Source organism: Macaca fascicularis, chromosome 2, assembly GCF_037993035.2.
Source record: "Macaca fascicularis isolate 582-1 chromosome 2, T2T-MFA8v1.1".
In the NCBI taxonomy this organism is placed as follows: domain Eukaryota; kingdom Metazoa; phylum Chordata; class Mammalia; order Primates; family Cercopithecidae; genus Macaca; species Macaca fascicularis.
In genome coordinates this window covers 169,557,533-169,572,782 of record NC_088376.1, presented here as the reverse complement: position 1 = coordinate 169,572,782, position 15,250 = coordinate 169,557,533, and the positions used below count along the sequence as shown (strand labels likewise).

At 41.6% G+C, this 15,250-nt stretch overlaps 1 protein-coding gene across 12 annotated transcripts in view; it reads left to right on the top strand.

Moving 5' to 3' along the window:
• SIDT1 (SID1 transmembrane family member 1) overlaps positions 1-15,250 on the top strand; it is a 90,640-nt gene that overhangs the window by 56,641 nt on the left and 18,749 nt on the right. For 8 of the 12 annotated variants that reach the window (XM_074033445.1, XM_074033444.1, XM_005548124.4 and 5 more), the window contains 7 exons: positions 5,524-5,595; positions 6,941-7,086; positions 8,232-8,305; positions 9,191-9,257; positions 11,378-11,451; positions 12,432-12,555; positions 12,757-12,874. In XM_074033445.1, coding sequence (XP_073889546.1) covers positions 5,524-5,595; positions 6,941-7,086; positions 8,232-8,305; positions 9,191-9,257; positions 11,378-11,451; positions 12,432-12,555; positions 12,757-12,874 — 675 coding nt within the window. Of the gene's footprint in view, positions 1-5,523; positions 5,596-5,953; positions 6,365-6,940; positions 7,087-8,231; positions 8,306-9,190; positions 9,258-11,377; positions 11,452-12,431; positions 12,556-12,756; positions 12,875-15,250 lie in introns of those variants that run through there. The other 4 variants (XR_012431700.1, XR_012431701.1, XM_074033446.1 and 1 more) reach the window with 3 other exon arrangements.

Below are 15,250 nucleotides of genomic sequence, written 5' to 3'. Positions count from 1 at the left end.
GTGGAGCTAGATATCTATGGAACTTAGCCTAATGCTTTCACCTTAGACGTAACTGAAGTGGAAGAAATGGAATCAGGTCCCTACAGGTTGCCAAATTGGTGGCAGCTCTTTTGGAGTTAGGAAGGACGCACTCAGAAAATCTGTGGGCTACTCTGCATTTGTTTTTCTTTGATATGCCTGCAGTCATTTAATTAAGCTGTATGTAAAAATCTCGATGTTGGCTCTAACTACACTAAAAAGCAAAAGAATGTATTTCATACTTCGTGTGATGAAGAAGATTAGACCCTGGAGCCTGGGTGAGATGGAAATAGTGTTGGCAAAGAGCTGCTCCAGGGGACTTGCAGGGACTTTTTTACTGTACTATGAATGACTGGACCCTGCATTGTCTAATCATCACCTAATACCAAAGACAGGGCATCTGTGAGAATCTTAGAGAATCTAAGAAAGGCTCTGTGCTACAAAAACATTTCTTCCACTGGCTTTATCAGAGAGAAACCTCACATTTCACATAATTGTTAAAGAGCCTCTACAGAAATTCAGTTACCAGCTGAGAAAAATAATGAAGCCTCCCCAACAGGCCTCTGGGACCCCTTGAGCTGCCACCAGGAACTGGGGGTACAACAGAAGAGGAGGTTACTTTCTCAAATGCAAGAGCTTGACAAGCCTAATCGGTTGTAGATTTAAGAACCAAATGGCCAACCCAGTCCTTCCCTGGATAGAGCCATTACTGAATCAGCCTCTTAGCCAAGAGCAAGATCTGATGGAGATAAGACAAGGAGAGTGTTGAACGTGGAGGACTCAAGGAACACAGGCCGTTTAGTGGCCAGGGGTCTCAAATTCTATTCCTACATCTCTACTCTTCTTTTTCCAGTTTTCTTGTTCAACTTTTTCTTCTAGAGGAATTTTACTTTTACATCCATCTGCAAAGATGATGGTTTTCTTCATTTTTTTCTTCAACTATTGAAACAAAACGTGACACTAAGTTGGGATAAGTAGGAAACTGGCATAAAAATAAAATTTGGGCCTGGCATGGTGGCTCACACCTGTAATCCCAACACTTTGGGAGGCTGAGGCCGGGGGACTGCCTATAGTCAGGAGATTGAGACCATCCTGGCCAACATGGTGAAACCCCGTCTCTACTAAAATACAAAATATTAGCCCCACGTGGTGGCGTGTGCCTGTAGTCCCAGCTACTCAGGAGGCTGAGGCAGGGGAATCGCCTGAACCCGGGAAGCAGAGGTTGCAGTGAGCTGAGATTGTGCCACTGCACTCCAGCCTGGTGACAGAGTGAGACTCCATCTCAAAAAAAAATAAAATAAAATAAAAATAAAAAATAATCATGCCTGCTAGTTCCCATCATTTCTGACTCCGTCTTCAGCTTCCAACCTGCTGAGTCTTCAGAGACAGAATGGAACAAGGCAACTAAAAATATGAAGTCCCTGAAAGACGCAAACATGCTTAAAATGAAATGAAAATTTTCTCCTCACATAGGGCATTTAACATAAAAAGCAAGCGTGCAAGCATATCCTGTTCTATGTCAGTGAAGTAGACAGATGCAGGGGGCTCAAGCTCAGAGAGACACATATCAAAACAAGTTTCCTCATTCGGATGAGATCATTCACAATCGTATGTATCTGCTATTTCCAGCCAGAACATCTCAGTCTGTCCTATAAATTGATATTTTATGTTGAATTCTGCTTTCTATGTACTATACAGTTAAATATGGATATGGTTTGCCTTCCCAGACCATACTTGACGTTTAGAAGGAAATGCCTTGGTTTTTGCATTCTTAAAAGGCTTTAGACATAAGCAAAATGAAAATAATACTGTTATCCCATGTTGGCCAATCTCATATTTAAATGGTGCATATGAAAGTCCACAGAGTGAAAACACTTCTGCATGCTGGCAATGGCATTGCACATGAAAATCTTGGTGCTCCTGTCCGTCACAGAACCCATGACGCTGCAGCTGCCTCAAAATGAACAGAGCCAGCAACAACATCAAAACCAGATCGTGCTCAGTGATGAGGCAGAGCAGAAAACAGAAATCAGTGATTCATTAAAGTCTGAACAGACCTACACAGCTGGCTTTGTCTTTTTAGTGAATTTGTCACCTAACAAAACAGTGATTGTTTTTGTTTGTTCACTTGCTTTGATTTTAGTTTTTGGTTTTTGTTTTTCTTTTGATTACACACACACAGAGAACATTGGCTCCCACGAACCATTTCGACCTCCTGCTACAACTGAACTCCAGCATTTTCCTACACACACTTCTACTTCCCATATCAGAGGACTTCCAGTGACACCAAAATGCACTATGTGCACGTAATATCAAAACATCATGTTGTACATCCTAATATATACAATTAAAAAATCTTTTTGTATAAAAACAAGTTTTCACTGAGACCAATACAATGAATTACTATCCATCCCCTATCTGAGTGACTGGGCAAATTACTTCATCTTTCAGCATCTCCCTTTTATCATCTTTAAAACATATGGTAATATTATATGATAAAATATATGGTAAAATATATGATAATATTCTCAGCATTTTGTGATTTTAGTGTCATTCTTCATTTACTATTTGCACATTTCATAATTTTCAAAATTACATTTTAAAGAAGGGACATAAGTTAGTGACTTAAAATAAGGAGCTTGGACCAGGCATGGTGACTCACACCTGTAATCCCAGCACTTTGGGAGGCCAAGGCTGGAGGATTGCTTGAGTCAAGGAGTTGGAGGCCAGCCTCATCAACCTAGGGAGATTCTGTCTCTACACTTGAGTCAAGGAGTTGGAGGCCAGCCTGATCAACCTAGGGAGATTCTGTCTCTACACTTGAGTCAAGGAGTTGGAGGTCAGCCTGGTCAACCTAGGGAGATTCTGTCTCTACAAATAATTTTTGAAAAATTAGCCAAGTGTGGTGGCATGACCCCGTGGTCCCAGCTACTCAAGAGGCTGAGGCAGGAAGATCGCCTGAGCCTGGTGGTTGAGGCTACAGTGTGCCGTGATCGTGCCACTGCACTCCAGTCTGGGCAACAGCATGAGACCCAGTCTCAAGAAATAAATAAATAAAATAAAATAAGGAGCTTGAAAAGAGAAAAATGTGAAAGATACTGAGGGGGATGTAAAAGACCTACAACATCATCTAGGAATAAGAGCAACCTAGGGGTTCCATGAGACTCCCTGCAATGAACTAAACAGAAAGAAGATGCAGCATGACCCACACCAATGGGTAATCACTGGCAGGCAGCAGCTTCCAATCTAAAAAGCAAAAGCTGTGCTTTTTTAAAATGTGACTTTATTACAGTGGAGATGCAAATGAGCCTCAATCTCTTTGCTCTTCAAAAGGTATTCTTGAGCACTATATGAAAGTAACATATTTACTATCAATTGTTCTTATTTGAAGGAAAATTCCTGTGTTTTCAGTTAAAAAGATACGTTTTGTCTAATATATACACAACAGAAGGTTATTCAACCTTTAAGCAGGATATGCTGCCATTTGCAACAGCATGCCTTCCATAGATAAACATGAAGGATGTTATGCTAAGTGGAATACACCAGACACAGAAAGAAAAGTACTGCAGGGTCTCTCCTATATGTGGAATGTTTTAAAAAGTAAAATACATAGAAATAGAGATTAGAACAGTGGGTATCAGGGACAGGGAGCAGGAGGAAATTAGGAGCTATAAGTCAAAAGGTACAAACCTGCAGGTAGGTAGGATGAATAAGTCTAACATACAGTAGGAAGACTATATATAGTTAATAATATTGCATTCTATATTGAAAATTTGTGAAGAGAGTAGATTTTAGGTGCTCTTATAACAACAAAAAAGAGGGAACTATGGAAAGTGATGGATATATTAATTTCCTTAGCTATAGCAATCATTTCACTATGTGCACGTAATATCAAAACATCATGTTGTGCATCTTAATATATACAATTAAAAATCATTTTTTAGGCCAAGCATGGTGGCTCATGCCTGTAATCCCAGCACTTTGGGAGGCCAAGGCAAGCCGATCACTTGAGGTGAGGAGTTCAAGACCAGCCTGGCCAACATGGTGAAACCCCGTCTCCACTAAAAATACAAAAATTAGCCAGGTGTGGTGATGTGCACCTGTAGTCCCAGCTACTCAGGAGACTGAGGCAGGAGAATCGCTTGAACCTGGGAGGCAGAAGTTGCAGTGAGCCAAGATCACACCACTGTACTCCAGCCTGGGCAACAAAGTGAGACCCTGTCCCAAGAAATCATAATAATTTTTTTATAAAAAGAAAATAAGGTTTCAGTGAGATCAATACAATGAAACACTATCCGTCCACTCTCTGAGTGACTGGGCAATTTACATGATCTCTCAGAATCTCCCTTTTATCATCTTTAAAATGTTGAGAATATTATTATCAACCTCTTAGGGTTGTTGAAAATTTAGAAGAGTAAATTCCTGGAAAGAATTTAAAAGACTGTCCTACACAGTAAGTCTGCAATAAACATCAGTCAGTAGTAATAGAGGTAGTACTGGTAGCAGCAGCAGTAGCAGCTGCAGCAGCAAAGCTCTATACTGTAACTATGGCCAAATCTGTTCTAAGTCCAAAAGAGTCAGGCGGATTGCACACAACATCTTCACATGGCACTGTTACTGTGCTCAAAAGATTTGATCTTAAGACTTAAGAGTCTGAAGGCAACCTGTTTCTTTGACTTGAAGTTGGATGAAAAACATAGATTGTATTGATGACATGTTACATACTTATGGGTTAGCCCAAGAAAGGCCAGGTAACACCTAGTTTCTCTAAATAAGAAGAAATTTATAAAGGGATCGCCAAGCCTAGTAACAGTGCCAGAAAGCATGCATTCTGAGGGCCAAAGTCTGCATTTTGAAGGCCAAGATCTGTGTGCTAAGGGCCCTGGGAACCGCTGAGGCTGCCAAAATTGCTGCATTAGCCAAAAGCTTTGCTGTCCAGCTGAGCCAACTCTTGGCTAAACCACCAAAGAAGAAAAGAAATTGGGTCTCCAAGGTCATTGCATTGGTCCTTATAATTAAAGTGTAAACTCAAAACCTTTAGCCAGGTTTTGGACTTACACTTTAATTATTTTTCTTTATGGGGGAAATTAATGGACACATAAAAAAATTTAAAACATGATAAAAACCTACAAAGTTGGCTTACAAAACTGAATATTTTTATTGCCCACCAATGGAAATGATGGCTGTATTTCAGTAGAACTCACACATAAATACTGAAATTTGAATTTCATATAATTTTTACCTGTCATGAAACATTATTCTTCTTTGGATTTTTTCCCCAATCACTTAAAGGTTTAAAAAACCAGTCTTAGTTGAAGAGCCATACGGAAACAGGCGGCAGGCTAGATTTGGCAGATGGGTCATAGTTTTGGTGACTCCTGTATTAGTGTAAAAAGAAAATCAAACTTAAAATAATGTGGCTTGATGATTCAAGCTACTTAGAATAGCGTTGTTTTGTTTCAGCAACTGGACGTAAAGTGTTTGCCTCTTCACTTTTTTTAACAGGCTCTGGAAATATGGTGGCATCTCATCCCATTGCTGCCAGCACACCCGAAGGGAGCAATTATGGAACAATAGGTATGTCCTGCCAGGTCTGTTCATGAAAGTGTTTCCTAGTTCTCCAGAGAATATGGTAGAAAGGCATTCCAGCCACTAATAACTGGGAATGTGGGCAAAGCAGTTATCCTATGAGATTGTCTTTTATTTGTAAGATGAGTTGGTTGGAGGTTTGGAAGCTTCCTCCCAGCTCTAACTTTCTCCAGTTCTGTTGTTCTGTTTCTTGGATCTGCTAGCCCCACTTGGGCAGAATTCCTTCAATGTTTGCCATCTAATACTAAGGCCCTCTAGGGACTTTTTCATATCCAGCCTGGGTTTAGGGCATGAAAGATGTGGCCCAGGGAGCCTGACATCAATTGACCAGTTGTTTCATTCTCAGGTTTCAGTGGAGTAAGGGGCGATCAGAAGACTGAGGCAGTGCTGCAGGTGAACATGGCTGTAGCCTACCAACCCTTCATTTTGGCTAACTTCATAATTGAACCTGCTGACTGCCACCCAGTCGTTCACATGGCAAACCCCAATGTTCCTTAAGCGGCCTGAAAAGAATGGAATCCTAGACCTGTCTTGTTAGAGTAGAAGCACATTGAGCTGCCTGCCCTTCCATATTGCCTGTGGACCTATGAATGGTGCTCCTTAAAATGTCAGTGTAGAGGGACTGAGAATCCTGTCTTCCTGCCCTATCATTCCGTAACTTTGAGAAGCATGTGGGCTCAGTGCAGGCTACTTATTTTTAGTTCTGTAAGAACAGGATTTTTTAAAAACCATCTGAACAGAAGAAATAAAGCGGAAGGTAAGCTCAGCTCATGTGCTCATCAAGCTGCACAAATCTCCATCTGCTCTGGGAAACATTCATGGGAACAGAAGGATTCTTCCTCCCGAGAATGTTGTTTTCATTATATAATCATAGATATGGCATGTGGGTGATTTCTGTGTACAAATACTTTACCCATGAGAAATGTATAGCTGTTAGATATGTGTGAGCTCACACATATATGCAATAGATGCTATACATAGCTGTGTGCATGTGTATGTGTATATATTTATGTTCATATTTTAACATATGAAACATGAAATATAAGTACAATATTATTTTTGTATCCAAATAGTTAACAGAGCAGATGCCCTTAGATTCTAATATGTGTTCAGTCCTGAAGATAGACAAGTTAAATATAAAAATAGGAGGAGAGGAAAAATAAAAGTCCATTGAGAAGGAATAGAGAGAAAGAACAGGTCTTGTGAATAAGGAGTTCGTTTGGATCAACACAGTATTTGCTAGAATGAGTCTGCAGGGTGCTTTTTGCAGAGAGGAATGGGCTCCATAGGATCTCCATGGCTTTTGAAGGCAGATGAGTTGTCTCTGTTTCAGATGAGTCAAGCTCCAGTCCTGGAAGGCAGATGTCCTCCCCCGATGGTGGGCCACCAGGCCAGTCAGACACAGACAGCTCTGTGGAGGAGAGCGACTTTGACACCATGCCAGACATTGAGAGTGATAAAAACATCATCCGGACCAAGGTACCCACTCTGCCTCACCATACTCTTTGAGAGGGCAGAAAGTTTGGCAGTAGAATAAATTTCAGCAGTACCTCAGTTTCCTTTATTTTGTTTCCTTCAGGGAAAGTCAAATTTCCCAGAAGGCTTACATCAAATGTGCCTACAGACTAAAAGCAATACTCTGTTAATTAGCACTTGTTTTCTCGAGGAAGAAAGGTGAGCACATTAAAGAGAACAGAGCATTAATCCACTTTTAAGGTCTGAAGTGGCTGACCATGGACAATAGAGGCGGAAGGGATCCAGCCAGATGGAAGAAAAGATTCATTTGAGGGGTGTACTGGGGATGGCTCCCTGGTTCTGTGCGTATCATCTTTCAGTAGGAAAGCTCATTTCTTTCTGGCTTGTAATTATTATTTTGTGTCATATCCAGCAAAAGATATGAAGGTGAAATGCACAGTTTCAGCCCTATGTAGTTCAAGAACCACACAGCAGACAGCTCTGAAAGCTGGGAAATCAATTCTTGACATATAAGAAGCACTCAAGACTTCCAATAAGTTGCCCACATCAGCCAGTCCTTAATATTCCAAGGAAAATACTAAGATTTTTATTAAGGTATCATGGGAAAAACAACATTAAAAGAAAAGTCTTAAATAATTTTAATCAAGAAATTTGATTTAACTAATCAAATTTAGTAAATTTGAATAATTGTATCCCTTGAAAAAAAATATATATATGTATATATATATATATATATTTTTTTTTTTTTTTGAGACAGAGCCTGGCCCTGTCACCCAGACTGGAGTGCAGTGGCGCGATCTCGGCTCACTGCAAGCTCCGCCTCCCGGGTTCAGGCCATTCTCCTGCCTCAAGCCTCCTGAGTTGCTGGGACTACAGGCGCCCGCCACCACGGCCGGCTAATTTTTTATAGTTTTAGTAGAGACGGGGTTTCACCGTGTTAGCCAGGATGGTCTTGATTTCCTGACCTCGTGATCTGCCCACCTCGGCCTCCCAAAGTGTTGGGATTACAGGAGTGAGCCACCGCGCCCAGCCCCCTTGAATAATTTTAACAATTTTAATTTAAATTGAGACGTGTTAAGTTTGCCTTTGTATCTCATGCATAAACAGCTGAGTACAGTTTTGCATTCTCTTTTTATTTGGCATTCCAGATGTTCCTTTACCTGTCAGATTTGTCCAGGAAGGACCGGAGAATTGTCAGCAAAAAATATAAAATTTATTTTTGGTAAGTAGATGACCAGCAGGACCATGGTTCCCTTAAATAAACATAAAGTTTTCTTTATAAGAGCCACAACCACTTAGGCACAAGGTTTTAGTGTTTAATGAGGCACAGGCGTAGGGGATGGTGTTACCAGCCAACTATCAGTAGACCTGCGATGGCCACACACATGAACACAGCCTCCCTCCCAGCCAAGAGGCTGAGCTGCCTTGCAAGAAATCTTCTCTCCCCTCAGAAACCCTCAAGCTGAATATTGTACTTTTGTGACAGCTCCTCGTCTTATTTTCTCTTGAAGGATGCCCTTTAGCTTGCATACAGATCTTAGAAGGACATAAGGGACAATGGGGCCACATGAAGTTTCATAGTGGGACCAGCAGTTTGGAAACCACACCCCTTTCATGCAATCCATCACTCATTACTCATTACAGTTGTTAGATGTTCAATCTAACAACAGCCTAAAGAGACGTTCCCTCATAAATGATGTGGTTAAACCAGAAGCAGTTATTACTCACACTGTTTTACAAATGGTTGTAAGAAAAGAAAGAAAAAAGAAACCCTAATATCTGTTGGGTACTAATCATTAACCTTTTTAAAAAATACGTTTCAGTTAGTATTGTCAGCTTTTGCCTCTGCAACCTAACTAAAAGTATCCAAGGGAAGCTTTTCTTTACTTCTTTAATTTCCCTTTAGACAGGATACTGTGTACCAAATGCCCCAATGCAAGAGAGGGGAGGGAACGACTGGAGAAACAGGAACCACATAATCAGCTTCTGGCTATTTTTGCAAGTTAATTATGGACTTATGGGGTGGAAGCATTCTTTTAAAAATATTAACCAAAGACTCCACTGTTCATTTGAAAATAACTATTTCTGGTTCTTTCTGCCTGCATAGGAACATCATTACCATCGCTGTGTTTTACGCACTGCCCGTGATCCAGCTGGTCATTACCTACCAGACAGTAAGTGTTGCCCCAGCCCCAGAATCCCAGCTTGCTTTCTGCAGGGAGAGTCTCCACTGTGACTGACAGAGAGAGGTACGAGGTACAACTTAGGATCCATTCAAGAATTTCCCGTTGGGGTTCCAATTGGAGTTCACTATTGCTTCCTCTTTCTTTTTTATTTTTTTTTTAAGACTGAGTCTCACTCTGTCACTCTGGCTGGAGTGCAATAGCACGATGTCGGCTCACTGCAACTTCTGCCTCCCAGATTCAAGCAATTCTCTTGCCTCGGCCTCCCGAGTAACTGGGATTACAGGCATGTGCCACCATGCCCAGCTAATTTTTTTGTGTATTTTTAGTAGAGGCAGGGTTTCAACATGTTGGCCAGGCTGGTCTCAAACTCCTGACCTCAGGTGATCCGCCTGCTTCAGCCTCCCAAAGTACTGGGATTACAGGCATGAGCCACGGCACCCAGCCCATTTGCTTCATTTTTAACTGATCTTTCAATCTAGTTCCCAATTGTTTTATCACAAAGGGAGCTGCAATCTCTTGTATTATTTTGTCTACCAGTCTGAAATTCTTACCTTGCGCTCATTCAGTCATGATATCTATCCACTGCATCTGTTACTTAACACTCTGAGCTTTCTGATCATTATGGGATAATGAGTAGAGTAAATAAAGTTCCAGACCAAAACAAAGGAACCTGATAGCTAATCTAGCCTGTGCCTTCCCATTGAAGGTAAATATTTTTTTGTAAAATTAAAAACAGCTTCGTGGCTTGGCATGGCAGCTCACGTCTGTAATCCCAGAACTTTGGGAGGCCTAGGCAGGTGGATTGCCTGAGCTCAGGAGTTTGAGACCAGCCTGGGCAACATGGCAAAACCCTGTCTCTACCAAAAATACAAAAATATTAGCTGAGTGGTGTCATGCACCTGTGGTCCCAGCTACTCAGGAGGCTGAAGTGGGAGGATTGCTTAAGCCTAGGAGGTGGAGATTGCAATAAACTGAGATTGCGCCACTGTACTCTAGCCTGAGTGACAGAGTGAGACCATGTCTCAAGAACAAAAGAGAGAGAGAGAGAGAGAGAGAGAGAAAGAAAGAAAAAGAAAGAAAGAAAGAAAGAAAGAAAAAAAGAGAGAAAGAGCTTCATAAAACTAACAAAATATTACAGTAAAAAGAAAATGTAAAATAAAAACAAACATTTTTTAAGCAAAAATAATATGAAAGTAGTTTGAGAATCCTCATTCCTCCATAGAATCCTAGGCCAAGGTCACTTAAATTACGTTCTATAGAATTTATTACACAGAAAGCCCGTTTACAATAGCACAAAGCTGAAGTTGTTTCTAATGCAGTGGCCCTCAGACTTTGCTGTGAATTAAGGTCACCTGGGAAGCTTTTACAAATCCCAGTGTCCAGGTTGTACCCCATCCCAATTAGATCAGAGCCTCTGAGGGTAGAGCCAGGTATCTGTAGTGTCTAAACCCCCAGTGATTCCAACATACAGCCAAGATTGTGTGTTAATGATCTAATAATAGTTAGCCAATTGCATACCTATTATGCAATGAGAACAAGGACTTCACGAGGTTTGAGCACCACTGTTTATAACCTAAATCTTCTCTGCATACTTTGGGAGACTGTCAGAAGATACACCTGGACTGTGGTTTGGGAAAGTTCTTGACAGAGATGGTGATAAATAGGGAAAACTGAACACACATCTCCTTGTGTCTACCTGCCTCATGTTTACCATTTCTACCCAGAGGAGGGGACAGCTCTATATCCCCTCTGCATTCACCTAGAAAATAGACATAGTGTGACAGTCCTGAAACGTCCCAATGTTAACATTTCATAGTCCTTTCATCATGATAACAAAGGAAACGCATTTGGGTGAATTCCACCTCGGGGCTGCATAAGGGGGTACACAGAATATTCCCGTTCAAAGCAAGATGGTAACTTTTTTGGAAAAAAGCACCTGTGCTGTGTAAGGTGGCAGATAATGGCCCATCTCTGCCGAGGAGCACTGGTTACATTGTAAACTAGCGACAGCGCGTCTCCCTGAGCCCTGTCCGCTCTTTGTGATTTCCAGCTGGGGCCCAGAGGACGGAGGAAAACCACATTTCCTCTTCTCACTCTTGATTTTACAGGTGGTAAATGTCACTGGCAACCAGGACATCTGTTACTACAACTTCCTCTGTGCTCACCCCTTGGGCGTCCTGAGGTAAACCCAGTCCTCTGGTTGCCCATGAGGCATTTAGAAATGCCTTTCTGTCTAATGTTGTGATTTCAGTTTTTAAAAATGCTAAAAACAACTGTGGGAAACGACTCTATTCAAGGGTAAAAAGGAACTAAACCAAGAAGTTGAGACCAGGTATGCTCCTCTCGTTCCTGTATATGGTTCTCAGGAAACATTCCTAAGCAGGCTGCCTGCTAAGATGAGGGCAGTGACATTTTTTAAAATGTCAGATCTCTAGCTGTGGTGGCATTTGTTCACAGGCATGAGCTGGCAGCCTATTGTCTCATTCGATCCATTAAACAACCTCATGAGACAGACATTACTACAATCCCTATTTTTAGATGAAGGCAGGTGAGGACTTGCTGAAGGTCCCTCAGCTGCTACGTAGTGCAGGACACAAACCCAGCCCTGTGGCCTCCCAGGCCATGCTCCAGCCACCAGAACTTGGAGACGTGGAAGAAACATTGCCTGGGAGTTGGGAGTCTGGCTTCTTGCTCCAGAGCTGAACCAGCATTCGTTTCCTCAAATAAAGCTGCTGGCTATGATTGGCTGACACTTATCTGAAATTCACAATTAGAGAGCTGAACATCGACACTTACGTGGGTCCACCTGTGAGAACTCACTCTCACGGTGTAGCTGAAACACTTGCCCGTCTTTGAAGCAGCTGTCCTTCCCAGGACTCATACTATACAAATGCCATCGGGATATGAGAGGATGGGAGGGTGTTAGGAAGCCAAGCAGGCGCTCTTGAGAGGAAATAGACACATTGTCACAGGCTGAGTAAGCATCATAAAATGAAGGAGTTATGTTAAAGAGGATTTCTAATGCTTTTCTGATCCTGAAACCTTATGGAAAGGTTAATGGAAAACACTGATGCTGAATTCGTTCGTTCCTTCATTCATCATGCATTCTCTGGTCCCTTTGATGGTCTTGACTCTCTCATGGCCTCTCACTCATCCCTGTAGTGCCTTCAACAACATTCTCAGCAATCTGGGCCACGTGCTTCTGGGCTTCCTCTTCCTGCTGATAGTCTTGTGCCGGGACATCCTCCATCGGAGAGCCCTAGAAGCCAAGGACCTCTTTGCTACGGTGAGGAGAGAGTGGGTGGGAGCTAGGGAGGGTTATGGATCCAAACAGGATCTGCAAAGGAGTGGGACATCTGGCTTGACGGTGTGATGAGTTATTATGTGTAACAAACTGCATGAGACTAGAAGCATGGGCTTCCAGATTAGTGATGTGGTGGATATGGCACTATTTAATGTCTATTGACCACCCTTTCTCCTTTTGCAGGAGTACGGGATTCCCAAACACTTTGGTCTCTTCTATGCTATGGGCATTGCACTGATGATGGAAGGGGTGCTCAGTGCTTGCTACCATGTCTGCCCTAATTATTCCAACTTCCAATTTGGTAATTAGAATTTATATCTACTATACAGATTTGAATCATGAGTCTCATCCTGGAACCCTCCCCAAAAATGTCAAAGTCATGCTTGCAAGGATCAAGTGGCATTTTATGTGAGCTGAGGTGGTCAGAGAGGACCTCCACACAGAGCATGATCTAATTGAGCAGTGAGACTGCTTTGGGATGAAAGTTATGGAGAACCCAATTTATATTGGATTGAATAATAAGGACATCCAGATGTAGAAAGGGCTTGTGGTTGATTTATCTGGTGGCTCTGCCTTCATTTCTCTGTGATCTCTTTGACTGTACTAAGCCTGTTTGTTGGTTTTATCCTCAGGCTATCTTCCCTGATGGTGGCAAAAGTAACTATAGCAGCCCCCATCTTCATAGCTCCACCCAACAATTCCAAGGCGACAAGCTGGGTTCCAGGAGCCTTCAATTAAGAGCAAGGAAGCTGTTTTTTGAGAAAGCCACAGATAACATCCTTTCACACCTCAGTAGCTTAAACAGTCATGAGCCTTTTTTTTTTTTTTTTTTTACAGCATCTGGCTCTGTCGCCCGGGCTGGAGTGCAGAGGCATGATCTGAGCTCACTGCAATCTCTGCCTCAAGGGTTCAAGTGATCCTCCTTCCTCAGCCTCCCTAGTAGCTGGGACTACTGGTGCACACCACCACGCCCAGATAATGTTTGCATTTTTTTTGGTAGAGATGGGGTTTCACCATGTTGGCCAGGCTGGTCTCCAACTCCTAACCTCAGGTGATCTGCCTGCCTCTGCCTCTCAAAGTGCTGAGATTACAGGTGTGAGCCACCACACCCAGCCCCATGAGCCCATTCTTGAATCATTCTCTAAGCGCTGGTTAGCTCAGACCCAGGTTGCTTCACCAATCAGCAAAAAAGGTGGGACTGTCTTTAGACCAATCAGCGCTGTCCCTGGAGCCAAAGGTGGGATTAGCTTTCCTGAAGCAAAGGGGCTGAGACAGTGTGCATTTCTGAATTGAAAGCGGGTAGACATTGAGTTAGTATTGAGATGCTGTTAAGAAGGAAGGGAAGAGCTGATGCTGTCTAGCAAGTAACGACATCCTCCATGCTCAAGGATGCGGATTTTTTTAAACGGTCATTTAATGTTTGTGCTCCGGCTTCTGGTTGTTAACTCTGAGCACCACAGAAGTCTGTCACATTTAATTTTTTTTAATTAGAAAACATTTTCAATGGAGAAAACTACAGAGAATATATTATTCACCACTCAGAATGAACAAATGTCAACACTTTTAAATATTTGCCTAGATCTACTTTTTAGACAATAAAGCACTGTGATAAAGTTGAGGTCCTGTTTTGACGCACTTTCAAACTTAATCTCCTCCTTCCTCCCCTAAAAGCAATAACCATGATTAATTTGATATTTGCCTTTCTGGTTTTTATAATTTTTCTATATTTGTAGCAAATTAATAGTAGTTTATCATTCTGTGTTCTACAGCCTTTTTGCATTCAAGAATATGTTTTCAAGATTTATCAATATTATATCAAGGACATGTAGTTCACTCATTTTTTTTTATTATTATACTTTAAGTTCTAGGGTACATCTGCATAATGTGCAGGTTTGTTACATATGTATACCGTTCACTCATTTTTAAGGGTTATCTATTGTATAACAAAAAGTATCACATTTCTCAATTCCTCTATTGAACAGCATTTAGATGTTGCCCATATTTTGCTATTACAGATAATGCTACAATGAGCATCCTTCTATATATGTCTCTTTGTATGTATGTGAGAGAAGTTCCTTGTGATACCTAGAAGTAGAATTTTTTAGTTACTTGGTCTGTGCACCTTCTATTTTACCAAAAACTGACAAATTTCTCTCCAAAGCGTTAATTCCCACTCCCAATAACTGTGTGAGACTTCCCATTCCCCAGATCATCACTAACATTTGTTACTGTCAGACATTTAAAGTTCTTACCAAGTTTTTGAGTAATATGGAGGCATTGCATTGTTGTCTTAATTTGCATTTCCACAATTCTAATGCAGTAAGCTACGTTTTATTTCTGGCTATTTTCCATCACTGGGCTATAAAGCTATAAATGTGCAGTAATCAATATGGTTATATTTTAGGGTGCTGAGAACGACCTCCCACACCCATCTGGGGCTCATTTTATGGTCACCGTGCCTACACTATCACTATTAGGAATTCTTTTGTTATTGCTGTTGAACACCAGTGTCTAAAACGCAAGGGGGGATAGTTGTTTATTGTATCAGACACTCTTCTTCCATGAAAGAGGAGTTATTTATTTATTATATCAGATGATTTTTTTCTGTGAACTAAAGGGCAGCCTTAGAGAGGTTTAGAAGTGGAGTACGTGGGATCTGCCTAGAGAATGTTCCAGG